We start from the raw sequence: 19,386 nt of genomic DNA on the forward strand, positions 1-19,386 counted from the left end.
GGCGACTGTGGTTCCGGAGAGGGAAGAGCTCGGACAGGAGGTGAACTTAAAAGCTACCGATCAAGTCACCCTGGTCACTTGCAGAGACCACCTCTCACCGTCAGTAGTCACGAAGGTTGCCAGGTCGTTTCTACCGATTACCCGAACACAAAAAAAAAGTTGTGTGGGAAGAATTAAAGGCCATGCTAGATATGGGAGTAATAGAAGAATCACACAGTGACTGGGCCAGCCCGGTGGTGCTGGTTCCAAAGGGTGACGGATCAGTCCGGTTCTGTGTGGATTATAGAAAAGTCAATGTGGTGTCTAAATTTGATCCGTACCCAATGCCTCGGATTGATTAATTGCTCGATCGGTTAGGCGTGGCTAGCTTTTATTTGACAACTCCCATGTCCTGTGAAAAAAACTGCATTTTCCACACCGTTTGTCTTACACCAATTTGTCACCCTAGCTTTCGGTTTGTTCAGTGCCCCGGCTACGTTTCAGTGGCTCATGGACAGAATCCTCAGACCACACACCACTTATGCCACTGCCTATCTGGAAAATATCATTATTTATATTAATGACTGGCAGAAGCACCTGCAGCATCTGAGGGCTGTCCTGAAGTTGTTGAGATGGGCGGGACTCACGGCAAACCCTAAGAAGTGTGCAATTGGATGGGTGGAAGTACACTGGGCTTCCACTTGGGTCATGGACAGGTGCGGCCCCAAATTGATAAGACCGCAGCTATTGCAGCCTGCCCGAGACCTAAGACCAAAAAGGATGTGAGACAGTTCCTGGGGCTGGCTGGCTATTACCATAGGTTTGTGCCTAACTATTCGACCGTTACCAGCTCGCTGACTGATCTTACTAAAAATGGAGCACAAGATCCGGTCCAGTGGATGGAGCCGTGTTAGCAAGCGTACACGCAAGGGAACACTGCACTCTGCGGCGCCCATTATTGCACACTCCTGACTTCTCTCTCCCTTTTATCTTGCAGATGGACGCATTGGACAGGGGGTTGGGAGTGGTACTGTCCCAGATGGTGAAGGAGTAGGAGTGTCCTATGCTGTACATTAGTCGCAAGCTCTCGCTGAGAGAGACTAAGTACAGCACCATCGAGAAGGACTGTTTGGCCATCAGGTGCGCGGTCCTCACCATCTGGTACTATCTGTTGGGACATGCTTTCACCCTCTGTTCAGACCACACCCCCCTCCGGTGGCTCCATCACATGAAGAATACCAGTGCGTGGATCACCAGCTCTTCAGGATTTTAAGTTCGAGGTGGTCCACAGGTCAGGGGCGCAGATTGCTGTTGCTGATTTCCTCTCCAGAAATGGGGGGTTGGAGTAAGTGACAGGCCGGATGGCACCCCGGTCTAAGTGATGGGGGTGTGGCCGAGCGACGTTTACAGAGAGCAAGGCCGGGAGAGACAGAACGGTAAGGATTGACACCTGTGGGAAATCACCTCTAACAGCTGTTTTGTGTTTGAGAGAGAGACGCACACAGCAGTCCAGCGTGTGTGTGTTCATTGGTGTGCTGAAAAGCAATCCTTAGTGTGTTAGAAAGAAATGTATGTAAAATAAAGATTTACGTGGACTGTTTACCTGGCTCCCGCTTCCTCCTTCAAGACAAAGCAAGAGACATTGTCACACCAAGATTTTTAGAAAAATATCTCAGTTTTGTAGGTCCATGCAATGCAAGTGAATGTTGGCCAGAGCTTTGAAGGTCCAAAAAGCACATAAAGGCAGTATAAAAGTAATCCATATGACTCCAGTTGTTAAATCCATATCTTCAGAAGTAATATGATAGTTGTGGGTGAGAATCAGATCAATATTTAAGTCCTTTTTTACTATAAACTCTCCTCCCTGCCCAGTAGATGGCGATAAGCACAAAGAATAGGAATTGCCAAAATCAAAAGAAGAATGTGGAAGTGAAAGTGAAAGTGGAGATTTATAGTAAAAAAAGAACTTAAATATTGATCTGTTTCTCACCCACACCTATTATATTGCTTCTGAAGATATGGGTTTAACCACTGCAGTCTTATGGATTGCTTTTATACTGCATTTATATGTTTTTTGGACCTTCAAAGTTCTGGCCACCATTCACTTGAATTGTGAGGACCTACAGAGCTGAGATTTTTTTTTTTTAATCTTGGTTTGTGTTCAGTAGAAGAAAGAAAGTCATACACATCTGGGATGGCATGAGGGAGAGTAAATGATGAGAGAATTTTCATTTTTGGGTGAACTATCCCTTTAAACCAGCTTAGAGTGTATCAGGAAGCTCTCTCCTACAAAAAGGCACTTTCAGTGACTCTCAGAGAATACATCAAAATCAAGCTACTGTAATTGCCTGCTAAAACTTGGAACTCTTTCAAGAGTGTGTTTGACTTCACATCAATCAGGATTCTCCAGCTTTACTCCCACCACTCAGCAAGTTGGAAGGCCGATGGCTGAGGACCATCAGTTACTTTGGGCTGTGGTTGGGTCAGTGGCTGTGACCTGTGTAACCATTCTTCTGGCCCTTCTTGCTCTCTTCTACATTCGTAAATCTGTCCTTAAGCGGAGAAGGACGTTCACCTATCAGTCTGGATCGGTGAGTGGAAACGTGTACATTTCTTTAAGATAGATAGATGGATGGATGGATGGATAGATGGATGAAAACTATTGATTTTGAATGATGCTGTATCCACACCGCTAGGTTTCACTGTAAGTCCAAAAAGACAAAACAAAAAAAAAGTTACTGAGTGCACCTTTAATAATTTTATAAGATTTTAATTGTAAAGTCAATCAAACTAAAAAAGTATATAATACATTTCTTGCACTCTAAATGTCAACGTATACACTCCCAGGGAGAAGAAACTATCTTACAGTTCAACTCCGGAACTCTCACATTGACCCGACGGCCAAAGCCCTCCCCAGAGGCACTCACCTATCCCATACTGGAGTGGGAGGACATTAAGTTTGAGGATGTAATTGGAGAAGGGAACTTCGGTCAGGTCATCAAGGCTATGGTCAAAAAAGATGGCTCAAAAATGAGTGCTGCCATTAAAATGCTGAAGGGTAAGACAAAACACTTAAGCAAAACAACACAACATTGTTAGCCAAGGTCTGTTTTAACAGGATTTTGATTCAGTGTGTCTGTTGTGTGTACCTGCAGAGTTCGCCTCAGAGAATGACCATCGGGATTTTGCTGGTGAATTAGAGGTGCTGTGTAAATTGGGACAGCATCCCAACATAATAAATCTCATCGGAGCTTGCGAGAACAGAGGTGAGGGCACTACCTACTGGTATTACCAAAAATGACAAAGTCAGATCATCAAACTGTGCTTCACAGAACTGAATACATGGGCTACACACAAACTAGTGTTTGACATAGATGATAAAGCTTCTATGTAAAACGACCTCACCTTTGACTATTAAGTCTACAACCATTATGTTACAAGCTCAGACCTTTAAAGGAATATTCTGGGTTCAAAACAAGTTAAGATCAATCCACAGCATTTGTGGCATGATATTGATTACCACAAAAATAAATTTAGACTTGCCCCTCCTTTTTCATTTTTAATTTTTCTCCCCAATTTGGAATTCCCAATTCCCAATGCCTCTAAGTCCTCGTGGTGGCATAGTGACTCGCCTCAATCCAGGTGGCAGAGGACGAAACTCAGTTGCTTCCACGTCTGAGACCATCAATCCACGTATCTTATCACGTGGCTTGTTGAGCCACGTGATAAGATGCCATGGAGACATAGCGCGTGTGGAGGCTTCACGCTATTCTCCACGGCATCCACGCACAACTCACCACACACCCCACCGAGAGCGAGAGCTACATTTTAGCGACCACGAGGAGGTTGCCCCATGTGACTCTACCCTCCCTAGCAAGCGGGCTAATTTGGTTGCTTAGGAGACCTGGCTGGAGTCACTCAGCACGCCATGGGTTCAAACTCATGACTCCACGGGTGGTAGTCAGTGTCTTTACTCACTGAGCTACCGAGATCCCCAGCCCCTCCTTTTTCTTAAAAAAAAGCAAAAATCTGGGTTCCAGTGAGGCACTTGCAATGAAAGTGAATGGGGCCAATCCGTAAATATTAAAATACTCACTATCTCAAAATTATAGCCACAAGACATAAACAATATGCATGTTAACATGATTTCAGTGCAATTAAATCGCTTGCTAGCCTTTTCTGTGTAAAGTTATATCCAATTTTACAACCAATGATGACATAATATGAGCTAACCCTAAAACCCTAAAATGACTAAAAAAAATTATGATTTGAACAACTTTACAGCTTAGTGCTTTTATACAATTATAAGCTTCACATTTCTGCCTTTAAACCCTCCAAATATTGGTCCCATTCACTTCCATTGTAAATACCTTACTGTAACTTCGATTTTGGCTTTTTTTTTTTTTGTTATAAAAAGAAGGACGAGTCTAAATAATTTTTTGTGGTTATCAACATTATGCCACAAATGTTGTCGATTGAGCTTAACTTGTATTGAAACCGGAATATTCCTTTAACGATATGTTTTGTTAAAGAGATGGTTCACCCAAACCTGCATGTCTTTCTTTCTTCTCAAAAGGAGATGTAAAGCAGAATGTAAGGGACTGACAGCCTCAGTCCCCATTCACTTTCATTGCATCCATACAATTAAAGTGAGTAGTGACTGAAGTTGTCAGTCCCTAACATTCTGCCTAACATCTCCTCCTGTGTTCCATGAAGGAAAATAAGTAATACGGGTTTGGAACTAAATGAGAGTGATGTAAATGATGACAGAATTGTCATTTTTGGCTAATCTATCCCTTTAACTGTTATGTTTGGAATAGCATACTACCATACCACTTTCATACAACCATAGTATGTAGTGTGCAAATATTTTGTATGCATGGAATACCTGTATGACCTGTTACATTTGACAGTAAACAACAGAGCATATTTCCCTGAGTAATGCAATGCAATGAAACTTGCACCTTTCATTTCCCATGTGACAGAAGTAATATACCTCCTGTAAGCCATGATTGTCAGCCTCGTCTTGACTCATTATTTGATCAGACTGCCAGAAGCTAACACATTTTTACACTTGGTTAAAAAAACAACAACTGCAAAATAATCATATTTACTCTGTGATTACAACTGATAGCACTTGCTTAAGTAAAAAGTAAATTGTTTTTTTGTTTTTTTTTACAATGCAGCATATGTTTGAAACATTTATCTTTGCTTAATTTGTGCTGTTTCATATACAGTACATACAGAACATAATGCAGTAAGCAGTAATTTAGTATTCCATTCCAAACATACAGTAGCATTTTGTACAGTATACATTCTTTCTGTGGTCTCTGCTAAACTACCTGTGAGATTATGAGGTTTATTTGTCTGAACTATTTAAAGATGGTGAAATAAAGGAAAGTTGAATTCTTTGAGTTATGCATGCCACTAAGTGTTGATCTTACCTCTATAATTTTCCATATATTTGCTATTAAATAGTGCAGATGTGTGACAGCTTCTCTTATCCACAGGTTACCTATACATTGCCATTGAGTATGCACCTTACGGAAATCTCCTGGATTTCCTAAGAAAGAGTCGTGTGCTGGAGACCGATCCTGCCTTTGCCAAGGAGCATGGAACTGCATCCACACTCACCTCCCAGCAGCTCTTGCAATTTGCTGCTGATGTAGCAACTGGCATGCATTACCTTAGTGACAAACAGGTTTGTAGAGTATTCTCAGATTATGAAAAGGCATATTTAAGAATACATATGTTCTTCTGTGGACTGGCAGTACTGGCTAAGATACTGGCACAAATACAATTAGATACTAGCACTGTAATGTTATTGTAATTATTGCTGGCTATGATGCAGTTAGTTACAGTAGTAACCATTTCTTACCATTCAGCAAAAGCTTTTTATCAAAAGAGTCTAGCAATATCCAAATTGCTGTAATGGCTCCTTGGGGAACATTTTTAGCAAAATAACGGCTACTTTTTTAAAAATGATTAGTACTATTTACAGAGAATTCAAACAATGTGTCTGGTTTTCTTGTTTGTGTACCATCAGTTCATCCACAGAGATTTGGCAGCCAGAAATGTACTTGTGGGAGACAACCTAGTAGCAAAAATCGCTGATTTTGGGCTCTCACGTGGAGAAGAGGTGTATGTCAAAAAGACCATGGTAAGGACAAAATCTATGGGATTAAAGATGAGAATAAAATGATTTGACTAAAAGATCATGGGGTTTGGCAAATGTGACAGATTCAGGAATAAAATAATGTAAAATTCAAGATGAATTCAAATTGATTAATGAACTCGTTGAACTTTGTTGCATCTTTGTCACAGGGAAGGCTGCCTGTGCGATGGATGGCCATCGAGTCACTAAACTACAGTGTTTACACAACAAAGAGTGATGTGTAAGTGCAGTCTGTAAATTTTTGGTATTTTGTGGTTGCCAGTATGCTGTTGCAGAGATAGACAAAGCACACTATGAACATCACGCCCTTAATAACTTAGTTTAAGTGTCAGTGTCTTATTAAGTACTTCAAGGAAATATGAGATCTATTTTACATTTGCATTTGAAAACACATCATCCCATGATTTAATCCAAAACAACAAGCCATACGTCTACCATGCTCATCATTTTAATACAAACTGAAAAATAAGGAAGGAACTGATAACGCAAACCAGGAAGCTCAAAATTAGAGTAACATGTTCCACAAACCACAGTGCCCCTGTCAAAACAAAACATTTTTACACACTCAAGAACACTACGCACTGAATATTTTGAAAACAACATGACCTAAGCTATGACAAAAGAAATAGTTTTCTCCATTAGATGTGCCTGTTTTTTTACACGGTGTGGGTAGATTTCCAACAAAGTCTGGAGTTTGCATAGTCAGAAGGTCTTGTGAAACTAAGGTTAGGGTTAAAATTAGGGGTAGGATTAAGTTTAGGAGTAGGGCAGGAGTACACTGTAAACACGCTGCCAATGATGCCTCTAAACCCTCCTGAGACTTGAACAAGACTGCTGTATGCCTTTTCCATTTCCCTTTTTTATTTGTAACTAGTAGCACCTAATAAACATACAAAAACAAAATCCAGAAATTAGTTTTCCTAAAAATGTATGGCAACATATGTGGACAGTGGGACTAAGTTGTGAAATTGTAAAATAATATCAAGCTATCTATAGAAAGTCAGATTTTTTTTTTTTTTTTACAAATTGTTTATTATGTTTCCAGGAGTGTTGGCTATTCGTGTTTTTGAGACGTTACAGCATTACATCAGAAATTAGCATAATCAATTCTGATTTAAAGTAATAGCCAGCATCATCCAATCACTGCCATCCATGTTAAAATACAATTGTACATTATAAATTCTGAATCTATGTACTGATTAACATTGTCCTGTCTGCCAAATATGTTGAGTGGTCCAAACATCATCTGCAGTCTGAAACTGAACTTTTGGTGGGATTTTAGGAGTGAATGCACTTAGCTACATAGTGAGCTATAGAATGCTATCTTGCTCCCTATTTAGTGAATGACTTAACCTCCAGTGTGCTGTCTGTCTGCGCTGGTCTCAGAACAGTTCGAAATGTACCTTATTGTCATCCTAACACCATATATATCCTCAGAAAAAAAAAAAAATAATCTTTTGGATGAACCCGTTGATTCTCAATGTGATAATAAGCAGTAAACATAGAATTTCTAAGGAAAAAATGTGCTGAAGTACACATTAGTGTACACTGTGTTTAGCAGCATGGCATTTCAAGATAAATAGCTCAAATTTTAAAAATGGCATATTGGATGAAACTAGAGACTCTAATCTTTTGACTCAAACTTAATTAGGTTTCTTACCAGATGTAGTTTTGTTGGCGTCTCTCCCAAAGGCAAACTCCTCTGTGGTCGGCGCCATGTTGTTTTGTCACATGACTCCTTTACTGACAGCACTGACGAGTCCCCTGAACTAAGATCAGTCAGTTTAAATGAAATAAAATTATGCGTTGCGTATAGCAAAGTCAAAATACAACATCCACGTAAGTGTATGCGGGGTCGCACGAGGATACTCTATGTTAGTATTTAAATTGGGGAGCAAATAGTATCTGCCACCATTTGCACCATGGTGCAAATAGATTTTGCCTTAATTTATTTGTTAAGTAGTCTAATAAGTTTAACTATGTATAGTTAACAGGGTAATGAATAGTTAACAGGTCATAATCGCAAAATAAACAGGGAGATCAGGATCCCAGTATGAAGTGGAGCTGCATTAATGTTAAAATAATGCAGTCATAAGCATTGCTCTTTTCCAACCCAATTTTAGAGGTCATGACCTCATAATTATACATCCTTTTTTTTTTGTTATTAAAAGTTTGATTCCATAAAACATATATATATATATATATATATATATATATATATATATATATATATAAAATAACAGAATATATGGAATCACATTATATTATTTACAACCCTTCCTCCCGAACATTAACCACCACACACAAACAGATACCCCAGTGGTCAAATACAACTGACAAAGAAACACAAACAAACAATAAAACAGAAGAAAATATTTAGAAATACATTTAAAAAAAGTAGATGTTCAAAAACAAAAAGGCTACAACATACACATTTAAAACAACACATCTCCCTCCACTGCCCCTCCCCGAGAGCCCTCCAAAAAGGCCAAATAGCTGCCCCACCTCCTGATGAAGATATCCATGTTGCCTAGCCTTCTATATGACAACTCTTCCCAAGCTGCCACCCTGCCCATCTTCTCACACCACTCACGAAACGAGGGGGCTCCAGCTGACTTCCATCCTCTAAGGATAACCTGTCTGCCCACCATAACACCGGCCAGGATCCAATTCTTCATGTACGTATCTCCTACATCAATGACTGCCCTGTCACCCAAAATACAGAGCCTGGGGCAAAAGGAGATCCGAGTACCCAATACGTCAGCCATAAAATTCTGGACCCTCAACCAGAACTCCTGTATCTTACGACACCCCCAAAAAACATGGGTGGTGTCTCCATCTTCTAAATGGCATCGCCAGCAGGTGGGTGTGTCCTTAAGACCAAGCCTATACAACTTAGAAGGAGTCCAATAAAATCTATGTAGAATCTTAAATTACATAAGGCGCACCCTTGCATCTCTAGATGATGTTTTTAAGAATCCTAGCCCACACTCCTTCCTCCAAAACCAAATTTAAATCTTCCTCCCATAATCTTTTGAGGGAATTTAAAGCTCCATCCCCCAGACTCTGAATTAGCAGGGAGTCTCATGGCCTTTTCTAAAAGCAGTAATCACCACTCCCAGAGTATCTGCCGCACTAGGGGGTGCGTGCCACTCCCAAAAACAGTGCAGAGTAGGTGGCGCAGCTGTAAATAATTATAAAATTGAGATCTAGGAATCCCAAAATTTTGAACCAAATTTTCAAAAGGTCACAATACTCCACTCTCTTATAGGTCACCGAGTGTATTAACCCCCCTCACAATCTAATCCGACCAACAGAAAGGGGGACTTATTAATGCATAGTTTAGGGTTCTGCCATATGCTTGAGGCTACGTTTAAATAAATATCCGAATTAAACACTCTGGACACTTTTGTCCATATCGAGTGTAAATGCAAAATAACTGGGTGTGACTTAACTTCTCCAATTAATTTGATCGAAAGGCTATGCAGTGGCGAGATAGGGGCAAGAGCTTCCTTTTCAATACAAAATCAGGGAGGGGCTCTCTCAGGTGGAAGCGACCAATGAGCCAAATGTCTGAGACCGAATGCATAATAATAAAACAAAATCTTGGGTAGGCCTAACCCACCTTTGTCAATCGGCCTATGTAACTTATTGAAATTTAACCTGGCACGCTTACCATTCCAAATGAAGGGCTTTGTTATGCTGTCAAATTGCTTGAAATAAGAGAGGGGGTCATCAACAGTGAGAGATTGTAACAGGTAGTTGAATTTTGGAATACAATTCATTTTAATTACATTAACCTTCCCAATCATCGATAAGTGTAATGAAGCCCACCTGTCCACATCATTCGAAAACCTTTTTATTAAAGGGTCAAAATTAACTCTAACTAAATCAGACAAATTTGCTTGGAATAAAATTCCTAAATACTTAATGCCCTGTTTGGGCCACTGGAAGGCGCCCGGCTGGAAGGCCTTACTGGACAGTACGCTGTCAAAGCCAAAGCATTAGATTTAGACCAATTGACTTTGTATCCTGAGAACTTGGAAAAGGAATGAATAATTCTGTGGAGGCAAGACATAGATCTAGTGGGGTCGTAGACGAATAATAAAATATCATCTGCGTAAAGCAGAAGCTTATGCGCCTCACCTCCCGCAATCACCCCTGGAAAATCATCCTCCTTTCTTATTGCGGCTGCTAAAGTTTCCAGGGCAAGACAGAACAATAATGGGGAAAGAGGGCAACCCTGCCGAGTGCCCCTATTCAGAGTAAAATAATCTGAAATTAATCCATTTGTTTGTACCGCTGCTACAGGGTGTCTATAAAGTAACTTAATCCAACCAATAAATGTACTCCCGAACCCATACATTTCCAAAATCTTAAAAAGATAATCCCATTCTACCATATCAAACGCCTTTTCAGCATCAAGTGAGATGGCAGCGACCGGAGACTGATCATTCGCTACTGACCACATGATATTGATGAGACGCCTGATGTTATCAGAAGAGCTGCGGCCCCGAATAAACCCCACCTGATCTATATGTATAAAAGATATCATAACCTTACTTAATCGGTTAGCCAAAATTTCTGACAAAATTTGTACATCTAGTTGGATCAGGGAGATTGGATGGTAACTTTTACACTCACTTGGATCTTTGTCCTTTTTAAGAATCAAACTGATCTGGGCTTGTGTCATGGTTGGAGGAAACTTTCCATTCTTTAATGATTCAGTGTAAACTTCTAACAAAAGTGGAGCCATAAGATCTAAAAAATTCTGTGGCAAAACCATATGGCCCCAGAGCCTTGCCAGTAGGTAGGGACTTAATTGCCTCGTCAAGCTCCTCCAAGGTTATCTCAGAATCAAGAGCATTTTTTGCTCAGTCTTCAGTTTAGGAAGATCTAATGGTTCCACAAAGTTTCTAATATCTTCATCAGTAGACGAAGACATGGAACTATAAAGATCAAGATAGAATTCTTTAAAGGCATTATTAATATCAATGGCTGAGGTAAAAATTTCACCACCAGCAGATTTCACTGAGGGAATGGTAGAAAGAGACTCTCTCTGCTTTATATATCTAGCCAAAACCTTCCCTGCTTTGTCCCCCGACTCAAAGTATAACTGTCTTGCCCTGAATAACCAAAACTCCACTTTCCGCGACAAAATAGTATTATATCTATATTTCAATCGGGTCAATTCTCTGAGGCCATCAGATGACATACGGCACTTCAGCTCTGCCTCTGCACTTTTAATATTTCCTTCCAACTCCACGAGTTCTCGTGCTTTGGATTTTTTGGTGAATGAGGCATACTGTATGTTCCGACCCCTAAGAACCGCCTTAAGTGCCTCCCAAGCCACGCCCACAGAGGATACCGAGGACCAGTTGGTCTCCATATAAACACTGATTTCAGTCTTTAACTTTTGTTGGAAATCAGGATTTTGCAAAAGGGATACATTAAGGCGCCAACTATATGATTTCTTTTTCTCTATATGTGGCAACACCTCTAAACTCACCAGGGCGTGATCCAAGACTAAAATGTTTCCAATTGAGCAATCAATAACAGATGAAATGAGGGATTTGGATATAAAAAAAAAAAAATCTATTCTAGAATAAATCTTATGGACTGATGAAAAAAATGTATAGTCTCTACCAGATGGGTTCAAAAGTCTCCAAATATCTGTAAGACCAAGATTTTTACACATCCCACATCCTGTGAAGTGTCAGTGTTGCTCTAAGGGGCTTACACATTTTTGCTTCACTATGATCAAGGACTGAGTCCATCAAAAGATTAAAGTCTCCTCCCAATATTATATCATAAGGGGTGCCAGCAGCTTGCAACATCCCTTCAAGATCTATAAAAAAGCCCTGATCATCAGCGTTAGCTGCATAAATATTAGCCAAAATCAGACTTTGCCCTGAATTTCTGCTAAAACAATAATGACTCTTCCTAATTTATCATTAAACTGTTTGAGAAATTTTAATTGTAGATGTTTATTTACCAATATAATGACTCCCTTGCTCTTACTTGTGCCAACACTAAAGAAAACATGTCCACTCCATATCTTCCCAAATTTTTAAGCTTCCAGCGGGGAAAGATGTGTTTCTTGAAGAAAGACTATATCATATTTCTTATGTTTAAGAAAAGAAATAAACTTTCACAACCCATTCACATTCCACGTGGAGAGAGATAGTATACTCGTATTAACATTTTACATTTTGATATAATAGAAAAAATAAATTGTGTCAAAAACAAAATTATGAAGACCACATTTCAACATTAATGCAACCATAAAACCCTGAACTTCCCCCCGAACAAAACAAACAGAAAAAAGAAAAACATGCGCATTAACCCCGCGCACGACAGCGCCAACTGGCGTCAATCCCTTTAAACTCAAAGAGTCCATGTACGCCTACGAGAGCCCCCGCGACAACTTTGCCATCGGATTGCTCAATTTTGCCTCACAAATTTGTAAGGCAAAATTATATAACATCATATATTTTGTAAAACAAACCCCGGCTAATAGGCAGAATAAACACAAAGAACGTGTAGACTCATTCACAGAACTGTCTCAAAGGTGTGTTCCTTCACAAAACAAATTCCAGCCAATATAAAGCCGTTCAGTTTCCTTGGACAGACAAACAAATCTTCAGTGAGCCAGCTGATGAGTGCAGCAGATGATATAATCATTCCAATGTTGCATGAAAATACTCCACAAATCATACTCCAGTCAACAGGAGGCATAAGCACAAGGAACTGACAGATTCATCCATAACTGTCCCGAAGTAATGTTATTTAACAAAACAAGCTCCAACCGCTAGGCGGAACCAGCACAAAAGGAAACGAAACACGCATCCCGGTCCTCGGATGGTCAAGAGTCAATTCACTCGGAGGCCACATAAAAGTATACCCCATGATTTACACAGACCGCCAACTTTATAAAAGACATCCTTTGTGTGGGTATGTAGATATTTTGCGGTCATCCGTTCATTGTAAAAGTGATCTTCCGTCAATGCAAACGTTTCTTTAAGGAAAAGTGTTAATCCACAAAACAAAACAAACTCCAGCCACTTGGCGGAGCCAATGCAAAAGGAAACAAAAATGGTGCCCAGCTTCCTCCGAAAGCCAGAGTGTGTACAGTGAGTCAATCCACTCACAAGAAAAACACACAATGGTTACTCACCCATTGTTTCAATAAAAGACATTGCCTGATTGGTACATGTAAATACTTTGCTGCCATCCTTGGTGTTTATTCTCAGTCTGGCTGGAAACATCAGAGCAAAAGTGATCTTCCGCTGATGTAATTTCTCTCTTGTCGAGTTCGCAAAGTCCGGGAACAAGAAGATATTGTAATTCTTCCAAGAAAGCTTTCCTTTGCTCCTCGCCTGGCGCAACAGGAGATCTTTATCGGATGATTTAAAACATTTGGCCAGAATCGATCAGGGCCTTCCTCCCTCAGCAGATCTGTGAGCTGGGTCTCTGTGAGCTCGCTCGATTTCCAGCTTATGGCATGTTATGTCGAGCAGACTCAGAAAAATCTCCTCTAGGAATTTCACCATATCTCTGCCCTCCTTATGCTCAGGAATTCCAACAATTCAAATGTTATTCCGGCGGCTTCTATTCTCAAGATCTTCAAACTTTTCAAGAACACGTTCCAAATCAACATTGGTCGCGGGCGAATTAGCGGCTAATTCCCTCTTTGATGACTCCAAATAATCGATTCGTTTTTCAACATCTGTCACTCTTGTGACTAGCTCAGATAATTTTTTTTCCATCGCCGTAATCGCTCGACGTATTACAGCGAGATCCTCCAAGTCCGCAAGTACCTTCGTCAACATCACCAACATGTTGGACAGTTGACGCTGGATTCCTTCTCCCGCCACACCATCCAAATTGAGTCCCTGGTCCACAGGCCTGTCTGGGCTTTCCTCTTGAACCCATAAGTGTCTTTTAATGTCTCCAGAGCCCGAGGATTTTGACTTCTTTGCCATGTTTACCTCAAACAGTAAATGTGTAACTGGGTGTATCGAATTTCAGTGGATTATATCATGAAAATAATAAAAACAAAATTGCAAAGTGCGCAGAGCTGTCTCTCACACGTCTGCCCTTCGCATGCTGTCACCGTACTCCCATAATTATACATCCTTAAGTTGATTATTCTAAAGTTAAAGTTAAAATATCTGCCTTGGGTTTTCAGATGGTCTTTCGGAGTACTTCTGTGGGAAATTGTGAGTTTAGGTAAGTTTGTTTGTATTAGTTGTAACAAATTCTTGTTCAATGTCTGTATACGTGACATTTGTTTCAATCAGTATCCGTTAAGATGTGAATGCCATGAATCTGTTCTACTTAAGGTGGAACCCCATACTGTGGGATGACCTGTGCTGAGCTCTATGAGAAACTTCCTCAGGGCTACAGAATGGAGCAGCCCAGGAACTGTGATAATGAAGTGTAAGCACAGATCCTCATGCCTTGTTACCACTCTTTATGTTCTTTATTGAATTATTGCCATTGTGTAATGCAGTTGTAGTCATTGCCATATAATTCTTCATACAGGTACGAACTGATGAGACAGTGCTGGCGAGACCGACCCTATGAGCGACCGCCATTTTCACAAATATCTGTCCAGCTAAATAGAATGCAAGAGGCTCGGAAGGTAAGGAGAAAAATAGATTTGAAAAAATAGACCAAAATGTGGTCTTGGCGGACTAGATCTGCTTACGCTGCTTCTGTTAGAACGTACAATGATGATCCAAAACATTATGACCACCTGCCTAATATGATGTTGGTCCTTCGCGTGCTGCCAAAATAGCACTGACCCGTTGAGGTATGGATTCTACAAGACCCCTGAAGGTGTCCTGTGGTATCTGGCACCAAGACATTAGTAGCAGATCCTTCAAGTCTTGTGAGTTGAGAGGTGGAGCTGCCATGGATCGGATTTGTTGGTCCAGCACATCCCACAGATGCTCAATCAGATTGAGATCTGGGGAATTTGGAAGCCAGGGCAACACCTTGAACTCTTCATCATGTTCCTCGCAGGGCGCATTATCCTGCTGAAAGAGGCCACTGCCATCAGGGAATATCATTGCCATGAAAGGGTGTACCTGGTCTGCAGTGATGTTTAGGTAGGTGGCACGTGTCAAATTGGTGTCCACATGAATGTCCAGACTCAGGTTTTCCCAGCAGAACATTGCCCAGAGCATCACACTCCCTCCACCGGCTTGTCGTCTTCCCACAGTGCGTCCTGTTGCCATCACTTTCCCAGGTAAACACGTCACACGTTCATGGCCATCCACGTGATGTAAAAGAAAACGGGACTCATTGGACCAGGCGACCTTCTTCCACTGCTCTAAGGTTCCGTTCCGACGCTCGAATGCACATTGTAGGCGCTTTCGGCGGTGGACAGGGGTCAGATCTAGACCAGTGGTGCTGGGGAGGAGAAGGGTTTTAGAGAGAAACCTCTTATAGTGAGCTTCAGTGTAACCAGATTACCTGCCAACAACTGAGGCAATTTAAATGTTAAACAAAGAGAGAGTATGTTGATTGGACAGCAGATTACATGTCAAAGGACCTGTCAACTTAAGGATAATTAATGTTTGCATTAGCACAAACCCATTAGAAAAAAACAAAACTCAGAACTCTGAATAATAATAATAATAATAATAATAATATTGATGGTTGTGGAACCCTAAGAGCAGTTCCCATTGTCTGAACTAATTGAAATGGCCAGCAGAGCAAGGCAGAGCATGTGTGCACTTATATTCTAGGCGAATATAGCGGAACTCGTGGGTTCTGCCATGTCACAGCTGGGCTATTTTTATTTTTTTAAATCAGAGCTTCAGAGCCAGAGCTTCAGTCCTAATTTAATCCTTGGTCATCAACCAACTTCTAATTCTTTTCTTTTATGCAGGCCTATGTCAACATGGCCCTCTTTGAGAACTTCACTTATGCTGGAATAGATGCTACAGCTGAAGAGGCCTGACTACTTGCCCCCCCAGACCCAAGCAGGGTTCATAGCCCGAGGGAGGCTCATCACAGTAGGGCTTTGCGCTACTGTCACTCTCCTGTGGCCAGGTTCCATTGTTCAAAGAGACACTCCACCAAGACCACATGGCTATAGAGAATGGACTGTGAAAGGACACTGTTAGGGGCATTGACTCTCTTTGGCTAGATTCTGGAAGGGCATCTCAGGACCTGTAGACACGTGTTGACCTTGGATTGCTCAAAAGCAAATGGAACCTACAATATGAGCTACATCTGTAGCAGGCTGGGTCTGTGGGGATCTGGACCATGTATTGATATTTTTCTTGGGAGAATCGTTTTGTGAGGTTGTTGAAATGGACATCAAATGCAGTTCATTCCGTGGACAAATGTGCCAGTATCATTCAATGTAACACTTGAGAAAAGTAATGAATATGTACAATGTAGTAGTTTCCTTACTAAGACTCATGCAGGGTCCAAAATTAACAGTTGGCAATTGCCAAATGCGAGTGAAAATGACTTTGTCGAGTAAATAAACTCACCACTGGCCAGAACTGCAGAATAATATGTGGTTAAAATGTAATTGTAAGAATGATAGTCTAGCCCTCATTGAAGTAAGCGGCACAGCAATTCAAATCGAAGAAATACAAGCCATCTACTAAAGACTCACCCATCTTCTGACAAATTTTACCATCAGAAGTTTATCCATGATAAGTTTTTTCTCCAGAAATTTGGAGAAAAAAATATGTGGAAGCTACCAGAACGAATATATATGGAGCATTACAAAAATCTTTTTCTTAATTAGAATTATTGTCTTGTATTCCAGGAAAAATATCTAAACATCATTAAAGCAACATACATTTACTTGAGAAGCAAAAAGATATTAAGTCTTAATTTCAGAGAAATCTAACAAACTTTTGTGAAGTTTTGTGAAGTTGTCTTGGACTTACACTGATACCTAGGGGTGTGGATGCAGCATCATTTAAACTCAATAGTTTTCAGGTCCAGATGCCATTGCAGAAATTCACTATTCACAGCCAGCCAGGATTAAATCCCTGACTGAAAGTGTCCAATCAAAGGGTGGTCACTGAGATTAAGCGAGTAGTATTTGGTTTGTCATGTGATCCTAACATGACAGCCCCCATGAGGGGACCCTCTCCATGTAAAATAAAGGCAGAGGCTATTTGCACTAAGTGCAAATAGCAATAGATGCTATTTATACTAAGTGCAAATAGCAACAGATGCTATTTTCACTAAGTGTAAAAAGCAACAAAAAGCATCTTCTTTGCACTAAGTGCAAAAAGCCTTAGATTCTCTTACACCCCTGTTTAAATTCTAACATACAGTATAGTGGCATCACTGCAGCATTTCTATTGTGTTTATTTGGAGTCCCACAGACAACCTACACCAACCCCTAACCCTAACCCTACCTTACAAAAATTTAGCATTGTTTTACTACAGTAACCATAGTATCACTATGGTATTTTTCTAGTAAAATCATAGTAACCACAAAATTAAACATGGTTACTATTAACTACTATTAACAACATGTTACTGTAGTAACACCATGGTTAGTACATCAGAACTATATAGTTTCCACCAAAACACATGGTTACTACAATATTACTATAGTAAAACCATGGTTAATTTTATCCGGATCAAATCCTTCTCTCAACTCCCCGACCTTCACTGTGACCAAATCACTGTGAGGAATCTCTTTTATTTATCACTATAAGTAGTATTATAGGAAATATTAAGAGTAGAGGCATGGGAAAAAAAAATATGTCAGAGGGTGGGATTCAAATGCAGGTCTCCAGCATGACAGCACACACGTACCGTCATTACACCCAGAGCTACTACAGCTGCACATGGGGGGCACAGTTTGTCATATAATCCTGTTTCCACCAGACTGTTGGAGCGCAAAGAGTCAGTTATCCAATCTCTTAATCCACTAAATGTCTTAACCCGTTAACCAGTTTAATGTCTCTGCCCCATCGCGAAAAATTCTAATATGCCCGCCTTCATCTGATCAGCAATTGACCCCAGATAAATCTGTCTTGGCTGTCTTGAGTTTGGTCTGAGCAGTGGTGGGCAGAGTTAGTGTAAATAGCCTCTGCCAACAAGAAGGGCTATTTGCATTTAGTGTAAATAGACACTCCGCTATTTGACTTGTCATGTGATCCTAACATGGCAGCCCCCATGAGGGGACTCTCTCCATGTAAAATAAACAGCTTTTATAAGGTTACTTGTTTTTTTGTTTTTTATAAGGTTATGATTGAAGTATTCATCTCATGCGAGTGCTCATGATTTTAGACATTAGTTTCAAAATTACAATTAATTTCTTTAGAAGTAGATCTTTTTAAATGAGGAAATAATTACTGTGTACCTTAAAAACAAGAAGAAAAAAAAACTATTTGCCAATAGGGTAAGAAAAAATTAAAAGAAACAAATTCTCGATGAAGTAAGTTTATTTTTCTTTTCTCAGTCTGTCATTTTGCTTCTCAAGTAAATTGTATGTTGTTTTATGTATGTTTAGATATTTTAACTGGAAAACAAGTCAAAAATACTTACTAAAAATTATATTTAGAAATATTCAAGATAAGAGAGGCAGACTTTTTTTTTTAGACATCTTTTATATGATGCTGTGAGTGACACTGTGACCTACACTTTTTGTCATGATTAAATAAAAATAATGCAAAACAGTTTCACAGCAGGCTAGAAACATTTATGGTCAGTAGATTTTCTTAATTCAGTGGTTAAAAAGTTTATTTCAGACCCTGGTCTTGGGTGATCTCTGTACATAGAATTTCTGTTCTGTTTATTAGACAATGGATAGCCAGTAAAGATTGTAAGTTCCTTTTTTATGTAATGTCTAGAAGTAATGTTATGTATGACATATGTATGGCATGCTAAAACCATTTAAAAAGAACATTAGAGAATGTGTTCATGTTGATAAATAAAGTAAATATGTGGTGACAGGTCTCATCACAGCGGCAATTGGAGTGCCCAACTGTAAACCTGTGATATGGAACAGAAAGAACTCTCTCTCTCTCTCTAAGTAGTGGAGTTGAGGTCAGGCTCCTTCCCTGCTGCAGCTTGCTGATCTGTCAATGGTATTTCCTCCTATTCTGCAATAAGCCCAGAAGCTATCAGTCAGGGTATGGCAACTCAGTTTCCTCCAGTTCACACACTCGCACTTTAAGAAAAACAGACAGACTTTAATTAACCTACTTAGATGCCCCCTCTCTCTCTTCTTTCAC

The 19,386-nt window shown here is 40.1% G+C and overlaps 1 protein-coding gene across 4 annotated transcripts in view; it reads left to right on the forward strand.

Annotated features, from left to right (window-relative positions):
• The window catches only part of tie1 (tyrosine kinase with immunoglobulin-like and EGF-like domains 1), a 33,596-nt gene extending 14,473 nt beyond the window's left edge, over positions 1-19,123 (forward strand). For 3 of the 4 annotated variants that reach the window (XM_051707769.1, XM_051707770.1, XM_051707771.1), the window contains 10 exons: positions 2,380-2,570; positions 2,827-3,037; positions 3,135-3,245; positions 5,490-5,680; positions 6,026-6,139; positions 6,304-6,374; positions 14,346-14,386; positions 14,500-14,596; positions 14,702-14,801; positions 16,056-19,123. In XM_051707769.1, coding sequence (XP_051563729.1) covers positions 2,380-2,570; positions 2,827-3,037; positions 3,135-3,245; positions 5,490-5,680; positions 6,026-6,139; positions 6,304-6,374; positions 14,346-14,386; positions 14,500-14,596; positions 14,702-14,801; positions 16,056-16,127 — 1,199 coding nt within the window. In that variant the 3' untranslated portion in view covers positions 16,128-19,123. Of the gene's footprint in view, positions 1-2,379; positions 2,571-2,826; positions 3,038-3,134; positions 3,246-5,473; positions 5,681-6,025; positions 6,140-6,303; positions 6,375-14,345; positions 14,387-14,499; positions 14,597-14,701; positions 14,802-16,055 lie in introns of those variants that run through there. The other variant, XM_051707772.1, reaches the window with a different exon arrangement.
• The last annotated feature ends 263 nt before the right edge of the window (positions 19,124-19,386 follow it).

This window comes from Myxocyprinus asiaticus, chromosome 9 (assembly GCF_019703515.2).
Source record: "Myxocyprinus asiaticus isolate MX2 ecotype Aquarium Trade chromosome 9, UBuf_Myxa_2, whole genome shotgun sequence".
Classification (NCBI taxonomy): domain Eukaryota; kingdom Metazoa; phylum Chordata; class Actinopteri; order Cypriniformes; family Catostomidae; genus Myxocyprinus; species Myxocyprinus asiaticus.